The following is an 18129-nucleotide window of genomic DNA, read 5'->3' on the forward strand; positions in this document are numbered from 1 at the left end:
ATATTTTTTATTATAATTAAGGTTTTCTGTGCCAAAAAAATTGACGTAATTTTTTTTTAGCATTTGCCTAGGTGTCACACCAACTGATGTACCTTGAATACCAATTTTTCAAAGAAATCTAAAAATGTTAAAAACATTTTTAGTCCAACGTTGTCACTTTTCCAGACATTTTCATCCACAAGAGGAATGCACCCCCGCCGACATTTCTTTCACGCAGGCGCAATTTTACAAGTGTATTTAGAGATGCTAAAATTCGGACACCGTGAAATCCGTATCTTTATTTCTGTTTTGTTTTGCCCCTAGATGTTATATTATTGAGACCACATTCTATATCCTGACCATTACTTCACAACACTACATTGCTCCAAACTGTATGGGATTAACCAATTAAAGAATAATTTTACTTTACTTTAATCTCAGTTTAGAATAATTACAAAAACTGATGTAAAACGACGATACAATTTAACGTTACTCACTCCTGTTTTATTCTGAAAGTCTGAGCGGCCCATTTCCGGGTTCCTTCACATCCTGCTTATCGCTTGACGTCGCTCGCTCGCGCTGTCGGACGACCGGATAACGGGATCCGAGAAGGGGGGCAGGAGCGGAACGCGTCGGTCTGACAGCCAGACGAGGTGCTATTGTATAACCCAGACCGCCGTATTTGTGCGTATTTTTGACTGTTGCCACAGAGGACGCCTCTTTCGGCACCCTGTCCCTATTTTCTTGCTCTGCGCCTTCTTCTTCTTGTGTTTTCCGCGGAGGTAGCGACGGGGCGGTGCGGCGGCGCTCGGCTCTTCCTCCGGCCGCTGGCGGACGACCTGCGCGGCCAGGTTTGTTCCCTCCACCCGTGCGAAGACCCGGAGGAGCCGCGAGAAGTGGGAGGCTGTGACGACCGTGTTGGGGGGGGGGAAACCGCGACGAGAAGCATCAGGCGCCCGCCACCGAAAAGGGAACAAAACACAGCAGGTGCAGCCGTTTTAAATGTCCGAAAGAGGATCCGTCCGACACAGTGATGCGGCAGCCAAGGTGGGCCCAGATTGATGATTCTAGATCATCCGGCACCAGGACCAGTCAGAGATCTGCTTTATAAAGATCACCATCGAGGAGAAGCTCCACACCAAGCCGCGGTGCTATTGTGTTTGTCCGCCCCCCCCCCTTCTTCCATCTGGATTAGCACAGGAGGCTAATTGTTGCTCATAGAGAAATCCATATTGAGATTCAGGCCGATGACATAGCGTGTGTATGTAGCACCACTAGAGGTGTGTGTGAGTGTGTATATGCGTGCGTGTGAGGGGACGCGCCTGTCTGAGCATCATCTGTGCGGGCCACTTCTCCACAGGGATGACACACAAGTGATATTTGCATCCGTGCGGAAAAAAAGAAGTGAGAAGATTTGGGAATGCTGCCGCTGCCACTTCCTGTCGGGCTCTGAGAGAGACGGCGAGGGCCACAGCAGCACGGGACTGACCGGACACCTACCAAACACCCCCCCTCTTTACCCTCCGCACCTCCTCGTCCTCCTCCACCCCTGAGCGCCTCCTCATCCCGATCAATCGTTAATCCAGACAGCCACCAGCTCCTCCGTTCGTACCCCCCCCTCCCGCACCCCACGTCCTCCCCGTACACCCCATTTGCACGCTCGTGCAGGGAGCCATCGGGCGCCGCCGTCCGCGGTCCGTCCGTCCGTCCGTCATCGAACCGCTCAGCCGTCCAAGCGCGAACCATGGAGACCACCAAGCTGCCCCCATCCAGCCCATCCTCGCCGACCACCGGCTTCCTGGTGCCGTCCGCCGAGAAGGTGGACGGCTTCCCGCGCAGGTCCATGCGCCGGGCCCGGCAGAGGAGGTCCCACAGCTCGTCCCAGTTCCGCTACCAGAGCTCCCAGGTGGAACTCACCCCGCTCCCCCTGCTCAAAGGTAAGCTCCTTTCAGCTTTTCTCCCGCTGTTCCGGGTATCACATTCCAAAGACCACACGGAACAATCCTCCGGAAAAGGTCTGCCGATGGACTTTCTATCAATAGATGTCCACCGATACGGGCCGTCCTGCCTGCCCTTGTGCTCCTCCCTAATTGCCAGAGGTGACAGTGGAGGCTTTAAAAGGAGATGATCCGCTTTTGGGTTCCTTTTAAAGCTCTCCTGCCCGATTTATCCCGGCTAAAACCGTTCCTGGGACAAAATGTTAAAAACCAAGAACGCTAACCCCCCCCCCATTTATAGCCGTCCCTCGCCTTGGATATCGTCCTGACTAATTGCACGATTTCACGCCCGTTCCGCACCTTCTGATGTGGAGATTTCCTCCAGCAGATGAAGATCAAACGGCCTAAAACTGGAAGATGAAACCCTGGCGGTGATGAGCGCTGATTAAGAGGTGTCAGGACGAACCGGCAAAGTGCCGATTCACCCACAAATAAGACGCTTTATTTACAGTTTGGCCAAATCTGAAGATGCGAGTGATCGTGAAAGGATTCGCCGGATCATTGATCCGTCGCATAAATAATTAGTTTTATCCATCCACAAATCAACACAGGAGCTCAACGCCGCCCCCTGGTGGCAGAGGCGGAGCGGAAATTAGCCTCCACCGCCGCCACCTTTCTGTTTCTGTGTCGGGAGCAAGGAGCTAAATATTCCCAGAGTAATTTAATGTCCCCAGCTTTGTTTATCAGTAAACATATTTCCATAAACTACTTATGCTAATACGGCAGAACTTTATGAGTTAGCCAAAGCTACGATTAACTACCATGCAAGGTTAGCACGCTGTTATTGGTCCATCCCCGTCTCTAAGGTTATTGATGGCACTTTTCAAGGATTCAGGGACGCTAACTTTCGGCTAACGTGAACCCTGATCGGCCGATCCCGGTCTGAGGATGACATCACCAGCACAAGATGGCGACTGGTTTAGCTTCGGGTTCTTGCTGTCCGCTGTTAGCGCGCTACGTTGTCTTCGACCGTTTCAGGCCTGCCGATCGTTTCCCGCTCTTCAAACTTTCCCGCGTCAAAAATCAAATCTCTTCCGTCTCTTTTCCGATAGCCGTCGCGGCTGCTCTTCCTCTCGACCGTTATTCCTCGTGCAGCGTGTGGAGCTACGCGCCCCTGACCCCTCGCCGCCAGGTCACTCCCTCAAACCTATCCCATCAGCCCTCGCTGCAGACAGGACCTATTTCCTTCTGGAGTGTCCGGGAGTACATCTTTACGCCTCGTTACCCTGGTCCAGGCCTCCACGTGACGGGCGTGCCCGCCCCGACGATGGAGGGCTTTCGCCGCGGTTTTCCGCAGGCAAAGTCCCAGTTGGTGTCGAGCTCCAGATCCCCAGGAGGAGACGATAGTAAGGTTCTGCAGCGGTGGAGAAGCAGGTGTGGGGAAGTCTGTGGGAGCCGGTATGTAGGCCAAGTGTAGCTGTGGGTGTGTTGCTCTCCGGGGAGACACACATTCGCAGCCGATTTAACCCCTCCCCCTCCTCACCTTTACAGCGGCGCCTCTCTTTGAGGCCTGACACCCGGGAGAGGCTCAAAAGTGAGCTTGAAAAGGTGAAACGCGTTTGTTTCTGCGGCGTTCCAGTAAACCAGAGAAGCATTCTGGAGCGGCCAATCAGAGCCGGCCAATTATTCCGCAGATCAAGGGCGAGGATGAAGGGTCCCGATGCTCCCCGGAAACACCCGCCCCTGGTACGGGCGGGCGTCTCAGGCCTGTGTTCCCGGACCAGAGCCGCACTTGAGAGCGCTGTGCCGCGGCGGACCGTTCACTTCGGCCTCTGCCAGCGTGCACGTTTGTGCCAAACATAGAATTTATGGAGAGACTTTCCTTCAAGGTCCGTTGCTCAGCCGCCGTCCTTCCTTCCTTAGCTGTGAAAAACACCCATTTTATGACCCCCCCATTTCTGGATTTTAAGCCTCTGCGTGTGTGTGTGTGGTGTTGCTACTAAGCTACTCATTCTGCTATCAAAGTGAGGACATTTTTAGGAAATAGGGAGGCTATTTTGGTTGGTCCTCATCTTTAAAGGGCTGTTTGAGGGTTAAAACAAGGCTGAGGTCAGAACTGAGTTCAGGTTGTGTTAGTTTGGATGTGTGTGTGTGTGTGTGTAATCCAGGATCCACTGTCTACCAGGAAAGGTGACCCAGTGAAACCAGTTCTGGCGTCAGAAGTGAAAGCGAAACCTAATGTTAGATAGGGGAGACGGCTCCTGACGGAGGCCAGCGCAGGACTTGTGTTCAATAAGGGCCCAGACTTGTGAACGTGCGCAGTTTTCATGAAATTAAAGCTCTAAACAACGTTTAAATGTCCAACAGAACCTTTCTAAAGGTCCCCCTCAGCTCCAGCCACCCCACTGTCACCCACGGGGCCTCCAGGGGCCCGGGGACCAGTCAGGCCCCCCAGTCGTGGCTGCTGCGCCGCCGCCGCCGGCTAAGGTCACGTTTCTGCCCGTGATCCAGTCAGCAGATCGCTAACGTCGGACTCAGATTTAACCCAAAATAACCGACGTAACCTTTCCTGAAAACCCAGGGGCACGTTTCCCACCTCGCCCGTTCCCGCCGCTGCCTCCGCGGAGCGCTCAAATCATGGCATCTCCCAGCATGCACTGCAGGTGTCAGGGCCGTGTGTAGACGCGTATAAATAGCTCAGTGAATCACCTGCGTAGGCAGAAACGCAATTACTGCAAACAGGAATCGACACCAGTTAAAACAATGGAAATATGACGGCTAATTAGCGCGCCGAGGTTTTGCTGCCCTACTTGTTTGCGTTAGCATAGAGGCGCCTCGACGGCTACGCGCGCGGTTCGTAATGTCCTCCAAATCGGGCCGTTTTTACCGCAAACAATGGAGAGATTATGCCGGGGAATGCGTGACACCTCCCAGAACGAGGGATGAAACGAGCCCGTCGCCTGAAATTTTGGTGTCCACGGATATGCCTGAAATTAAAAAAAAAGAAAAAAGCGAATCTAAATGTCGCTGCTTGCGATGAAAGTTTGTTGCTAGCTGTGCTGTCGTCTTTCTCCTTTGACATCCGACGACCATTTAGGGGCCGATTATCAGAAGATATGACGAAGGTTTGATTGATTTTAGATCCCCAGTCGGACGGTTGGAGGCTCATAATGTTTGCATTTTTTCCCCCTTTTCTCCAGGTTTGAATGCTCACGAAGTTAGCAACTGTAGAGCTGCTCCACGTGAAGCCGAAGCATGTTTGTGAAAGGACAAATCTCTCCCCTTGATTTAACGGCGCTCTTGCTTTAAGAGATGAGTCGAGGTTGCGTTAGACACAACGGCTCCTCTACCTCCACCACTTTGCTAACTCATTCTGTTAAATGGCACCCGTGCCAGATATTAACAGTAGTAGCTCCCCTGCTAACACCGACTGCTAGCGGGGAGGCTAGCTAGGCTAACTAGCATCACGTATGACAGTGTGCGTCTGGACGTGTTTCACCAACAACTGCCAACAACGTCCAGTCAATGTTTTTAATTTTGCCGTGTTTGTCCACATTATCTTGGTTTGTCTATGGCGAGTCTGCTCCGATTGTGCTTTAAAATAATCAGGACAGATTGTACGTGGGCGCCGGAGTGTGTGTGTGTGTGTGTGTGTGTGTGTGTGTGTGAGGAGAGTGAGGCCAGCTGGACGGGCACGGGTCTGGTATTGGGTTACAGAAGCGATGGATTCTAGGTTTTGCTTCTGCGATCAATTAAGGGGGAGGGGATGTGGCGGGGGGGGAGCGGAAATGACCAGACATTATGCTGACAGGTGGATGAGGTGGGAGGGACGGTGAGATAAGGGTAAAATAAAAGACGGAGGATATTACACGGCAGGAGACGCTAGCTCTGCCTGTTCTTGATTGAACACGCTCTCCTGAGGTGCTAAAGGTGGGAAAACCAAAGCAAATATTGGGCTAGCAAAGGCGCCGCGCCACGTATCCCAGTTCAGATGTGGTTTTGATTGGACGAGGGATCGGGGGAGAGACGGGGGGAACACGAGAACGCGGTTTTACAGCGCCGCTAATCGAATAATGAGCGGGACAGCCAGGCGGCTGGAGGGAGATAGCTTAGGTTTTGTTTAGATCGGCTCGCTGGGGAGGGTTTAAACACGAGTAACACAATTAAAGAGCTCGTCTAATCGTGTGTGTCTCAAATCAGCTTGTTTCATCTACTCCTGCCATCTCTGTTTATGCTCTATGCTGATGACTAGCTGATATAATTAGCTAGTCTCGCTAGCATCATTGTGCGAGAACTTCCAAGTACCTGCTGTTCTAATTAAAAGCGGCCTGTGTGAGCGCTCCTCCTCCGTCCTGGGAGGCTGTTAACGGAATATCTGAACCTCTGGCCGTCCAACACGCTAATGTCCACGCTAACGTCCACGCTAACGTCCACGCTTGTCCACCCGTGTTTCCTCAATGGTCAGGAGGATTAGATTGTTTACAGATGGACTTCAAGTACGTCACTTAAACCCCTTAAGGTGATATTTATAATGCCCCCACATCCTCGCCGCACGCCGCTGAGCAGTTTACGCGTCTACAGCGCCCTCCTACTATTTTTAACCGCCTTTTGCTTCATCGCCCCGCACCCCCCTTCGCCGCCACCCTCCCCGGCTCCTCATCCCCTCCTCCTTTCTGCGTCACCATGTCTGTGTATGAAGCATCGGGGTGCGTGTGTGTGTGTGTCTAATGACAGCGGTGCAGAGGCGGCGTGGATGGTAGCTAAAACCGACGCTGTCCTCTCTCTCTGACTCTCTCTGTCACACACACTCCAGCAGGATGACGGTTGTTTGAAGCGGGCGGGGGGGGCAGCAGAAGAAGAGAGACTGATGGGTGGAGTAGGGGAAGATGGAGGGAGCGATGGAGAGTGGATGATGTCATCTTTTAACCCTACACCGCTCCTTTCTCCTCCCTTCTTCCCCCCCCAGATTTCCTCTCTCCAGCAGGACTATATTTAGACGCGTGCAGCTGTGTGTGTGTGTGTGTTTGTTTTGATGCCATTGTGGGGATCGTTCATTCTTATCTTTTACTGCTCATTTCTCCTCTTTCTCCGCTCGCCCCCCCCCCTCTCTCTCGAGCGTCACATGATCCCGCCTTTTGGTCGTCAGCCTCAGAGATGTTAATCACCTGTGGGTCACGATGGCGTCAGAAATAATGCCGCTGTTTCCCTGGCAACCGCCCGTTAAAAGTAACTCACTACCCCAAGCGTTGCATCACTTTTCCATGACACTCGCGGACGGCTAGCCTGCAAATTAGCTTTAACCTAAGAGCAGCAGTATTTATGGGATGTCAGCTGATGGACGAGCCCAAACAAGAGTGGTGCTAATGCTGCTATCCCTTCAGAAGGAGAGGGTCTAATATTTTAAAGGTATTAAAGCTAAATGAGCCAAACAGAAGCACATTGTGTCAGCGCTGAAAAGCTGTTCCTCTAAAGCAAAGATCGGTGGGAAGTGTAGTTTCTTCCCTTAAACTAACCCGCCGTTAGCTTACCTGTGATGTACCTGTGGTGCACCAGGTCGACGCCTCTCTCACCCCCACAACGTCTCTCTTTCCCCCTGATTTCACCCTCCCTTCTTTCTCACCCCTACCGCCACTCTGTGTCTCTTGCACCCTGTCCTGTCTTCACCTCGCTCCGTCCCGTCTCCTACGATTACGTTGCATTAAATATCAGATCAGTGGGAAAATGTCCACAAACCCGATGTCTCAGCCGGGGGGACGCACGTCCAGAGTGCTCATATAACGTCCACAGTCATCTGCATATAATACGAGGACGTTTTGAAACATCCAGAGGTCTCCAAAGGACGGTGGACACGAGGACGGCCCTCGTCTCTTGTCACGCCAAACTGAGCAGATGGTCCTGTTGTTCCCTAAAGATGTGTAGTGTGTGTATGTGTGTGTGTGTGTGTGTGCCGTCAGGGCCCCTTACCCCAACCTTTTGTTTCCCACCTGGTGGGGGGGTTAAGACGGGTTAAATCTGATCTGCTCCCGTTGTTGCTGCTAATCAGCCCGGGAACTAATCAACTGCCCCCGGTGTGACGACATCTGCCCCGGAGCACCCGGAAAAGAGGCAGCAGCGTTTCATTTGCTCGCTAACGCTATCTCTGGTCCGACATCGGCTCGGGCCGCTAATCCTCGGCCCCCCGCTCGCAGGCCCAAACCTGGCTGTAATCCGGCCTTTATCGAGGCGACCCGGCTCCTGGAGCGAATCTGACCGGTAATGGGATGGAGATCCAGCCGAAGTGCGTTAGCGCAGCAACCGTTAGCTGCATGTGTAGCATACACCTTCTCCCATAACCCCCCCCGCCGTCTCAAATGCTGCTTTGTTTTCGCCCTCTGACCCCGCTGTTTTCGCCCTCTGACCCCTGCCCAGATGCCCCGGTGGCAGAGCTGCACGACCTGTTCTGCAAGAAGCTGCAGCAGTGCTGCGTGATGTTCGACTTCCTGGACTGCGTGGCCGACCTGAAGGGGAAGGAGATCAAACGCGCCGCGCTCAACGAGCTGGTGGAGAGCGTGGCCACGAGCAGAGGGGTCCTCATAGAGCCGCTCTACCCAGAGGCCATAAAGATGGTAAGAGAGGGGGGGGGGGCAAATATAGGAGAACCAGTAATCACCCCTCCTGAGGAGTCCTGGTCAGGAATGAAACCCTCCACGTGTCAGTGCTGCGCTGAGGTCCCTGAGCAATACAGATGGGGGGGGCAATGGGGAGCCAGGGAAGGAGGCAAAGCAAGGAGAGAATGTAGATTATGGTATGGAAGCGGAGCTTTGATGTGTAGGTAGGAGGCCATTGCTGGTGGAGTATTTTTAGAAGGGACGAGCTTAGCAACACTCTGATTGTTGTTTATTTTGTCACATTTCTCCTGAAAGCGTCGCTCTTTGTCTTGCTAACACGGCGCCGCCGTCGTAGCGCGCATTAGCGCACCTCCGTCTCAGTGGCGGTGCCGCCGTAAGCTCTCGCTAGCGTGGCTAACGTTGGCATGTAAAGCTAACGACACTTGGATCACCACAGATAATAAAAGATCGGGGGGGTTTGGCTGCACGGGGGGTGGGGGCCTGCTGTGGGAACACATTCAGATGCTTGAATAAACCTGGAGGGAAGCAGTTTTTTCTGTTTGTGCTCTAAGTGGCCGGTGGAAACGCTTTTGTTGAATAAATAATGACACGGCGAGCGGCAGGAGAGCGTTCCAACTGCAGCTCTGGTTGTTTATGAGGAGCTCAGATTTAACACGGTCGGTCACCAACACGACGTTTGATTTCCACGTTTGCCCCTTTCCAGATCTCCGTAAATATCTTCCGGACCCTCCCGCCCAGCGAGAACCCGGAGTTTGACCCGGAAGAAGATGAACCGACGCTGGAAGCCTCCTGGCCTCATCTGCAGGTACCCAGATGAGAATAAAGCTTTCACCAAGCAGGAAATGTCCAACCAGGAGCCTCCGCTCTGGTTTGGGGGGTCTCATAATGGCCCATTCTGCAGCTGTGTGGACGAAGCTCCCCCTAATATGCTGCGGTATATATACATCCCAGGATATACTAGAGCAGGACGGCAGCAGCAGGAAAACATGCAGGCCGGTGTTGCTAGTGCAGCATAAATGAACCTATATGAGCCCAAAACAGCCGTGATATCGTTTAAAAGCTGCTGTTGAGAGCAGAAAAGGAGCAAACCTGAGCCATGTTAGCCGTTAGCACACTCAGGTGTCTGATCCGTTGCTTTCTGTGGCTTCCCCAGCTGGTCTATGAGTTCTTTCTGCGTTTCCTGGAGAGCCTGGACTTCCAGCCCTCCATGGCCAAACGCTACGTGGACCAGAAGTTTGTCCTGCAGGTGAGCGCCCCCCCCAGCCTCATGTACAGACAGACGTGAACTAGAATATCCCAGATTAAAGTGCTTGTGAAGATTATCGCTTCCACTATCAAATTCTAGCTGGAGCTGTGCTATAGCCTATACTTCCCCCAGCCAGCAGGGGGCACTAGAGCCAGTTTCACTTCACTCTCTCCGCCTGTGCAGCTCCTGGAGCTGTTTGACAGCGAGGACCCCAGGGAACGGGAGTACCTGAAGACCATCCTGCACCGCGTCTACGGAAAACTACTGGGTCTCCGGGCCTACATCCGCAAACAGATCAACAACATCTTCCTCAGGTAACCGCCGCTATTTATAGCCTTTTAAAACCAGCGGATCAATCGGGAGCCAGCAAAGCAGCGAGAGCAGCTGCATTTGACCTTCCTGGTGCATTTTTTAGTTAAAGTTAAGCTTCCATCACCACTACTGTGTCGTCCTATTGAGGACTTTTACTATATTTAGAGCTTTTTGTCAACATTTTGTTACCTTTTGGAAGAACAAAGAAAGCGGCTCCTGTTTATACAGCAGATTCTTGATTGATGTGTGAATAAAACACAGAAGCAGCGGCGCCGCTCTGTTATTCCATCAAGTGTGACTCATCCGCCGCGCGTTTGCATTAGAATTCAGGCCCGGCGTGACCGCGGACCCTCTCCAGGCTGCCTTCGCACCCCTCTGCTCTCGCCTCGTGTTTCGGGAGCTGTTTCTGTCTTCCCGCCGTTTGCTCATCGCCCTTTTTTTTGGGATTTTTCAGGTTCATTTATGAAACTGAGCACTTCAACGGCGTCGCGGAGCTGCTGGAGATCCTCGGCAGGTTCGTACCTTTCGCTTCACACGTTCGCTTTAGCATGTTCGTCCGGGGTTTCAAACGTTAGCGACGGACACGCGATGGGGATCAAAGGTCACCGTGGCCTCACGGGGCAGACGTAAACACGGTGGCAAAGCTAACGGAGGCAGGAGGAGCGAGTGGAGGGTGAGTCAGAAGCGGCGGGAGGAGGAGGGAGAGCGGGAGGAACAGAGGAGAGAGGGAGACTTGCATTCATCTTGGTGGTAACAGAAGGTATTTATAGCTCCGCCCACATGCAGCGACAGCCAGTCGGACGAGGGCGGACTGAAGCGAGACGGGGAAAAACAAATAAAAGACGGAGACAGATAGTTTCCCACACCTCCGCCGCTCCAGACTCCGTTGGCCGGACCGTGCCAGTCCGCTCAGCCCGGTCGGTGTTCAGAAGTGGAGCAGCCGTGGCGGCGCTGGTGGCGAAGCTGTGCTCTCATCCAGCGCGGAGATGAACTGTGTGTAATGTTCAACATTTGTGTGGAAAAGCACCATTTCTCACCTAAAAAGTGTCTTCTGACGATTCCCCCTGAAAACCTTGATTCTCCGGTGTGTTTCCTTTGAGTGCAGCTGTTTGTTTCCTTTGCACAAATGTAGAAAACGTCACCAAATTTGCTCGTCCTTGTCTCCGGCAGCATCATAAACGGCTTCGCGCTGCCTTTGAAATCCGAGCATAAGCAGTTCCTGGTCCGGGTTCTCATCCCGCTGCACACAGCAAGGTCCCTCTCCATCTTCCACGCACAGGTCAGTGACAAGGGCGCTTTCCTTATAGGATCCATAACATGATTATTGGAGATTATTGCCGGAGCCTGAGCGTCTGTTTGGGGGTGCAGTGCGCTCATTGTACCGCAAGGGGGCGGAGTTGAATCGCGGATGTGTGAGAGCGTTTTATTCATGTCACACATGATTTAATTATGCAGAAAGTACTGTTTGTTCTTGACAAACTGGTCAACGTGTGTGTGTGTGTTGTGTTGTGGTGTGTGTGTGCTGAGCACCAGCGTGCCCTACATTTACCCTCCCCGTCTTTCCTCCCACGTCACACATACATAATTCACAGTCACACACACATTTGACAGGGTCACTGGGGATACGGGGCCGCTGGAGGACGGGTTCCTCTGCTGGAGGTGTGCCTGGAAACTAGTGGCCATTTCCGGATCTTAATATGAAAACAAATCAGCATCTTTATGTAAGGCTGCAAATTCCGGCGTGTAAATATCAATAACACATCAATGGAGGACGATAATAGCTTTAAAGTCTATGTAACGGACACCCCAGTTTAAAATATCCTGATCCTTTGAGAAAACAAAAGGTTCATTAATCGCTACCGTAAAGTCAGAACGTCGACCCCTAAAGCTACGATTTAACCGCTAACAGACAGGAACTAACGGACAGGAGCTAACCTCCAGCTCGCGTCGCTCTTGGAGGACTTGTGTGTGACATCACTCCTTCCGAAGTAAACACTTGCACGCAGGGCCTGTCGCCACGGCGCCCATTCGCCACGGCAACAGTCCCGGGCGGAAATAGGCAACCCCAAAACAGACTCGGGAAGGCCCCCGCGGGACAACCGGTGGTGATTGCAGAGGGCTCACACTCAAACACAAACAGTTCCTCTTTTCCGATCTTTTTGCAGGCGTAATCCCAAACTAAACTTCTGAGAACATGTTTTTGTGCGTGTGGCTGCTCGTCCTCTAACCGTTTGACCTCTGCCCTGACAGCTTGCCTACTGTGTGGTGCAGTTTATGGAGAAAGATGCTACCGTGACTGAATATGTGAGGCAGTTTTTCATGATCTCATATCTAATCTGCTATTTTATAGCATTTAGTCCACCTCAGGGAGGCTTGTTGATTAAGCTACTAACCTTTTCTAACACAAACCTGTGTTAAATGGTAGAAAATGACCCCGAAACATTAAACCGTAGCGATGGGGGAATGCTAATGTTGCTAATGTGCTTTATGTTAAAACAAACTGAGGCGTCTCTTGTTAATGACTGAGCTAAATGCTAATAAATGACCTTAGAGTAAATGTAGCGGGTGGATGCTAGTCTGCCGGGCTGGTTGCCTCGGTGTTTATTTCTGTTGCCTTTGTTCTTCTCCCTGCAGATTATCAGAGGGCTGCTCAAATACTGGCCCAAAACGTGCACGCAGAAAGAGGTGAGCGACACCGCCATCCCTCAAAGCCTTTTTCCTTTTTTCCTGGCTAACCTAGCAACCGCGCCTCTCTGTGTTTTCGCATCCAGGTGATGTTTCTGGGCGAGATCGAGGAGATCCTGGACGTGATCGAGCCGTCCCAGTTCATCCGGATCCAGGAGCCGCTCTTCAAGCAGATCGCAGCCTGTATCTCCAGCCCTCACTTCCAGGTAAAAGCCCGCCCCCCTCCCCACAGACGGACTGCTTTATTATCTGGTCACCGACTCTTGTGTGTGTTTGGGTCCCAGGTAGCAGAGCGGGCTCTTTATTTCTGGAATAACGAGTACATCCTCAGTCTGATAGAGGAGAACTGCCGGGTCATCCTGCCGCTGGTGTTCGCCACTCTCTACAGAGTCTCCAAGGAGCACTGGAACCAGTCAGTGGCCCACACATGCACCATTAAACACTTGTGACATTCAATTATAACACCTTGTGGCTGCTGACATGACATCACCCAACAGTTTTTAGGGCTGTTAGCCCAGTGCTAGCATAGCCTTCACTGTTGGCTGTCACCTCTACTGCCCTCTTCTGGCCAAACCAGCTTATTTCACCTGGTCTGACTTTATCACGTTAAACATTAAAGATCAGCAGCAAAGCTCATGACAGGACACACACACAGCAGCAGCAGAGGGATTTGGTGTGTCAGAGTGACGTTTTCATCATTTCGCAGTTGTATTTATTTTTTTATTCTCCCACCAGGACCATCGTGTCTCTCATCTACAACGTGCTGAAGACCTTCATGGAGATGAACAGCAAGTTGTTTGATGACCTCACCGCCTCCTACAAAGTGGAGAAACAGAAGTGAGTATGACTCACGCGCTCTGTGTGCGTGTGCGTGTGTGTGTGTGTGTGTGTGTGTCACACTGACAACAGGAGACTCTTATGTCATGTTTGAGATGGTATTTCTTCCGTTAGCTGTCACTTTATATTTCACGTCGTAAGCATTTATTGCTGAGGTCATCTTTTGCCACATGTTTTTTTCTCTTGAACCGCATCATAATTCCACTTAATTCTTGCCCTGTTCTTAAGTCAAGATAGTTGAGGCTGATGGGAATTTTTTAAGGAGTGGTTCCACTGTTTTTCCCCTGATAATCCATCAGTCAGTCGCAATCAACTTCACGTCTGTTTCCTCAGGTGTGACTGGCGTTAGCGTGAATCGATCCTGGGGGGGAAAAAGCAAACTTAATTTTATAGTTTTAATGCGTAGACATGGCCTCATCTCTTAGATGCTTCCACTGGCTTTTGCGACGTGGAAATTGTCTTTTTCGCTGAGTTTCTAGTGCGGACTAATGCTAAAATGCTAATGCTACATCATACGACCGTTTTTCTTCCATTCAGAGAGCTGAAGCGAGAGAGGGAGCGCACAGAGCTCTGGCGAGGCCTGGAGGAGCACCAAGAGCGGCGGATGCAGATGCTAACCGACGCCGCCCGCAACCAGCGCAACCTCCAGGAGCGAGGTGAGAGAGGCGACCTGCCCGCCCCGTCCTCCCCGCAGGCGGCTCACTCCGACCAGCTGGAGCTTAAATCCGGAGGGACCCCCTCTTACTCCTCCGGAGCGGCGGAGAGCGCCACCTAGGTGCTGCGTCACAGATGTCGATTTACCAGGGGGGGTGCGGGGAGGGAGGGGAGGGAGACGGAAGGTCGATGAGGAGTTGGAAATGTACAAAACAAATTCTCTGCCGCGAAAAACCATCCCAGGTCAAACCGTTCCATGGTGGATAGCCTTTTTCTTTTCACACGCCATATAGATCAGGAGAAATATTGTCAGCAAAACTGGCTGCGAATCAACCTCCAATCAGGCTAAAGCGCACGTCCACGTGCGAGCCGCTCACGCCGCGCGTGGACGACGCGACGCGCCGTTTCAAACCGAACCGATCCGACCCCAAAAAAACGTCACACGCTGACCCATTTCAATTGTAAATATGAGAAGGCTTCTGCAGGTTCTCTCACTAATACACCCATTCAGTACAAGCTAACACCCCCTTCACACGCACACATGCACGCACACACACACGAACAGAGCAGGTTCTGTGCTGACTCCTCTCCCTTTCTGTTGGGTTCCACCAAAGGATGAATTTAAAGTTCCTCAAGGATGAATTACCACTGATGATAGTGATATAAAGTACAATACTGTAACTACTTCTTACTTGTTACTCTACTACTACTCTAATCTAATCTAAGTACTACTGATGATAATGATGTTTTTATATATATACATTTGTCTCTGGTTATTTCTGTAGTGTATTATGGGAGAAACACTAGTGTAGCAGACGCCATAAAGGGGGAATCTGGCTCAAATTCCGCGGAATTCCCATTGAACAGACCATAAATAGTGGAAGAATGAACTGGATTGGCAGGTGGTGCTTGTCTTTTTTGTGTAGTTCTGGTGCTGTGGTAGTTTGGAACTCCAAAACATCTCAATTGTGATGAAAATCAGCGGTCATCGCGGTTTTCTTCTTCTTCTTCCCTGCAGTCGTTGGCGTATTGTCGCACTTCTGCGCTCATTACTGCCGCCGCCTGTTGGTCGGTGGAACAACAGGCAGGGACCAAAACGTCTAAAGAACGGGATTAATGCAGAAATGAGGAGAAACTAGGAGTTAATTGATGCCCTCATATTTAGCGGGGCAGGGTGCTCACATTGATTAATTAATTAACTAACTAACAGTCATTCAGTACGATTTAACAGTCCGTATCAGTGGCTAACAGGGGTCCCAATAGTAAACTAAATGATTAAAGCTAAGCAAAACCCCAGTGTAAGTTGAAAACACAGAATATCTCTTAAGTGACCTTTTCTTGAAAAAGCCTTACCGAAGCACAATAAATGGTTTACTAACCCCAATTACTCAATTAGCATTGACATTTGTGACATAAATCTATGAATAATTACTTGGGAGACATTTATTTTCAACTTTAAAGCATACGGGAAGTCATTAGGTGAACTATTAAAGTAAACAAATGAGTGAATTTTGGTCCACAATAGCAGTAAAATAGATGAAACTGTGTAGGAGGAAATAGTGGAGACCACATTAATAACTCTTAGCTAACCCTCATTACTGCATTAGCTATGAGCGTGTCCTTAAACGTTGGACGCCACGTCGTAAAAAACCATTTAGAATTCCTACCCTCGAGCCAAAGCAAACTCTCGCGTCCGCCCCAACACGGAGGTTCAAAATAATGTGCGCCGTGAGCGTTCCCTGACCAGAAACTTCAACAACACAACGATCCAGTTCTTTCTCCAGATTTTTCGCAGCGTCCGCCCCGCTGAGGCTCGCTACGGTGGGGGGGGGGGGGGGGCAACCGTGACCATGACAAAACCTGCAATTAGGAAATGATAACAAACAAAAAGCTGTTTATTGGTGTGCGGTCATTCCTGATTAGAGCAACAGGATAAAGAAAGAGGGATTTTAAAGTCACACAAAAATGTTTCAGCAATATTTTTTTTTTTTTTTTCCAGGATAATCTGTGTTTTTAGGGGGGAGGATGGGAAGTGTGCGTCACGGTCAAATGTTTACCCCTACACTTCCTGTTGCGTCCTTGATATTCACTTTGTCTTAAAGAATAATTTCTGTGTAAATTTGTTTGATGGGAACTGATTCTGCTTTGTATTTTGTTCGTTTTCTTTCTCGATATTTGTACGATCTTGTTCATTTTGTGTAAACAAAACAAAACAACTGATGCTATTTATTTTCTATCCGACCAGGAGAATTATTTGAGGATGACGGACAGGTTGTGCGTGCGTGTACGTCCGAAGAGTGAATGATGGGGAGGCGTGCGTAGGCAGAGCGATGGAGAACGGGCTAAACCTGCTTCTTTGTGTCTTTTACTCTCTCTCTTCTTCCTGGGGGACAGGGTTTGATTCCGAATGTATCGCTATAAAAAACAAGTGATTGTTTCATTTAAAAAAAAAAAAAAAGAGAGACACTTGAACGCTACCTGTTGCCTCCTTCGCAACCAAACATTTGCCAACCTTTCAGACAAGCAGCTTGTAAACGTTGAGCTCAACAAGGTTCGGAGGTTTCGCTCGACCCCAGAGTGACAGTTCAGGTTTATTTAGGTGTTCCAGCCACAAATCGGTGACTTTTATTCAACCTTTTCCTGACCTTCACTTTCAAATGTTAATTGCAACATGTTTGTCAGTGAAAGAGGACAACACTGTTAAACATGTTCAAAAATAGCGACGTTAGCATTTTAAAGCCTTTATAATTACTTATATTTAAGCAAGTCAAAACACAAAAGAGTGAAGTTTGAATGTTGAAAGTGTAAACACTTTATTTATTTTATTTTTTAAAAATGTTGTCATTGATTTACAAAAGACAAGAATTTTCCACAAAACTGACCAGTAAAATTCTCCATCGGTAGATTGAAAATCTAGATCATTGTTCAATTTTAACTTTAAGTTGTAAAATGTGTGGTTGTTGTCTTGTTGCCTTTTGGGTAGTTAACGAGCACTTAAACCAAAGAGAATTGTCCCGACGGAATCATCAACTACCCGCCAGCAAATAGTCAAATATAAAATAAGGGTCGTTTGTGAAATTTTAACCTTTGTTTTGATTTGTGTATTATGAAAATGCTTCTGTAGCTGTTACTCTGGGAGACGAAAGCAAGAAGTGCTCACATTTAGTTTCAGACCTTTTGATTCAGGTAAAAAAAAAAAAAGAAACGATAGAAAGCAAAGAAAAGAAAGGCTGTTTTTGTAAAAATTCGCATTTATGTTTCAAAGTTTAGCTAGCATACTTGATTGTTGTTGTCGCTCAGCTGTCCCCGCCCACTCTTCTACAACACTTAATCTGATTGGTCGATGGTTAAAAACTTTATTGAACCTTCTTTGGACAACAGGAAGTGAGAGAGGAGAGTTTGCAGAGAGCTCTGGTGTCGCCACATACAGCCATAATAACGTCTTTGCTGTCACTTTTTCTCTCTTTTTGGCCTCGTTTCGGCATGGTTGAAACAAAACTCGACATCAAACTCGGCGAATGAGAGGAGAAAAGACGGGGGAAAGCAAAGACGTAGAGTTTAGCGGTAGAACGGCAATAAATCAGTGCAGGATGAGGATACGGAAACATAACAACCGCATTACGTAGCAATTTCACAGAATTTCTAGATTTGCACTGTTCGCCCAACGGTCTGTGTTTGTTGTGTTGATGGAAAAAAAAAAAGTAGAGAAGATGATGAAGATGAAAAATGTATATTTTGGGGGAGGGTGGGGGAGTTGAATGTAGAGCGGTGTACTACTGGATGTAACCTTGCAGGTGGGGGGGTCGCAGAATGGAGGAAAATATGTGCTAAGAAAATGAAACTTCACTTTGAGAAAACACCCTGCGAGTCG

At 49.8% G+C, this 18129-nt stretch overlaps 1 protein-coding gene across 2 annotated transcripts; it reads left to right on the top strand.

The window, feature by feature from the left end:
- Positions 1-544: 544 nt before the first annotated feature.
- ppp2r5b (protein phosphatase 2, regulatory subunit B', beta) lies at positions 545-18117 on the top strand. 2 transcript variants are annotated; one of them, XM_057026368.1, is made up of 13 exons: positions 547-1916; positions 8325-8521; positions 9228-9329; positions 9678-9770; positions 9954-10084; positions 10537-10596; positions 11253-11361; positions 12333-12386; positions 12717-12767; positions 12854-12973; positions 13052-13179; positions 13503-13604; positions 14142-18117. In XM_057026368.1, exons 1-13 carry the CDS (start codon positions 1724-1726, stop codon positions 14377-14379), a joined length of 1578 nt encoding a protein of 525 aa, XP_056882348.1. In that variant the 5' UTR covers positions 547-1723; the 3' UTR covers positions 14380-18117. The 2 variants fall into 2 exon arrangements, with proteins under 2 accessions (XP_056882347.1, XP_056882348.1); XM_057026367.1 differs by having other exon boundaries at positions 545-1916; positions 12854-13179.
- The last annotated feature ends 12 nt before the right edge of the window (positions 18118-18129 follow it).

The sequence above is a fragment of the Takifugu flavidus genome, chromosome 3, assembly GCF_003711565.1.
Source record: "Takifugu flavidus isolate HTHZ2018 chromosome 3, ASM371156v2, whole genome shotgun sequence".
In the NCBI taxonomy this organism is placed as follows: Eukaryota; Metazoa; Chordata; class Actinopteri; order Tetraodontiformes; family Tetraodontidae; genus Takifugu; species Takifugu flavidus.

What these genes read in the sequence shown, in the direction of transcription:
- ppp2r5b (XM_057026367.1), top strand. Translation starts at nt 1,724, where the DNA reads ATGGAGACCACCAAGCTGCCCCCATCCAGCCCATCCTCGCCGACCACC. An exon ending in ACCCAGAGGCCATAAAGATG is followed by an intron (nt 8,522 to 9,227) that starts GTAAGAGAGGGG and finishes GCCCCTTTCCAG; the next exon opens with ATCTCCGTAAATATCTTCCG. An exon ending in AAACGTGCACGCAGAAAGAG is followed by an intron (nt 12,768 to 12,853) that starts GTGAGCGACACC and finishes TTTCGCATCCAG; the next exon opens with GTGATGTTTCTGGGCGAGAT.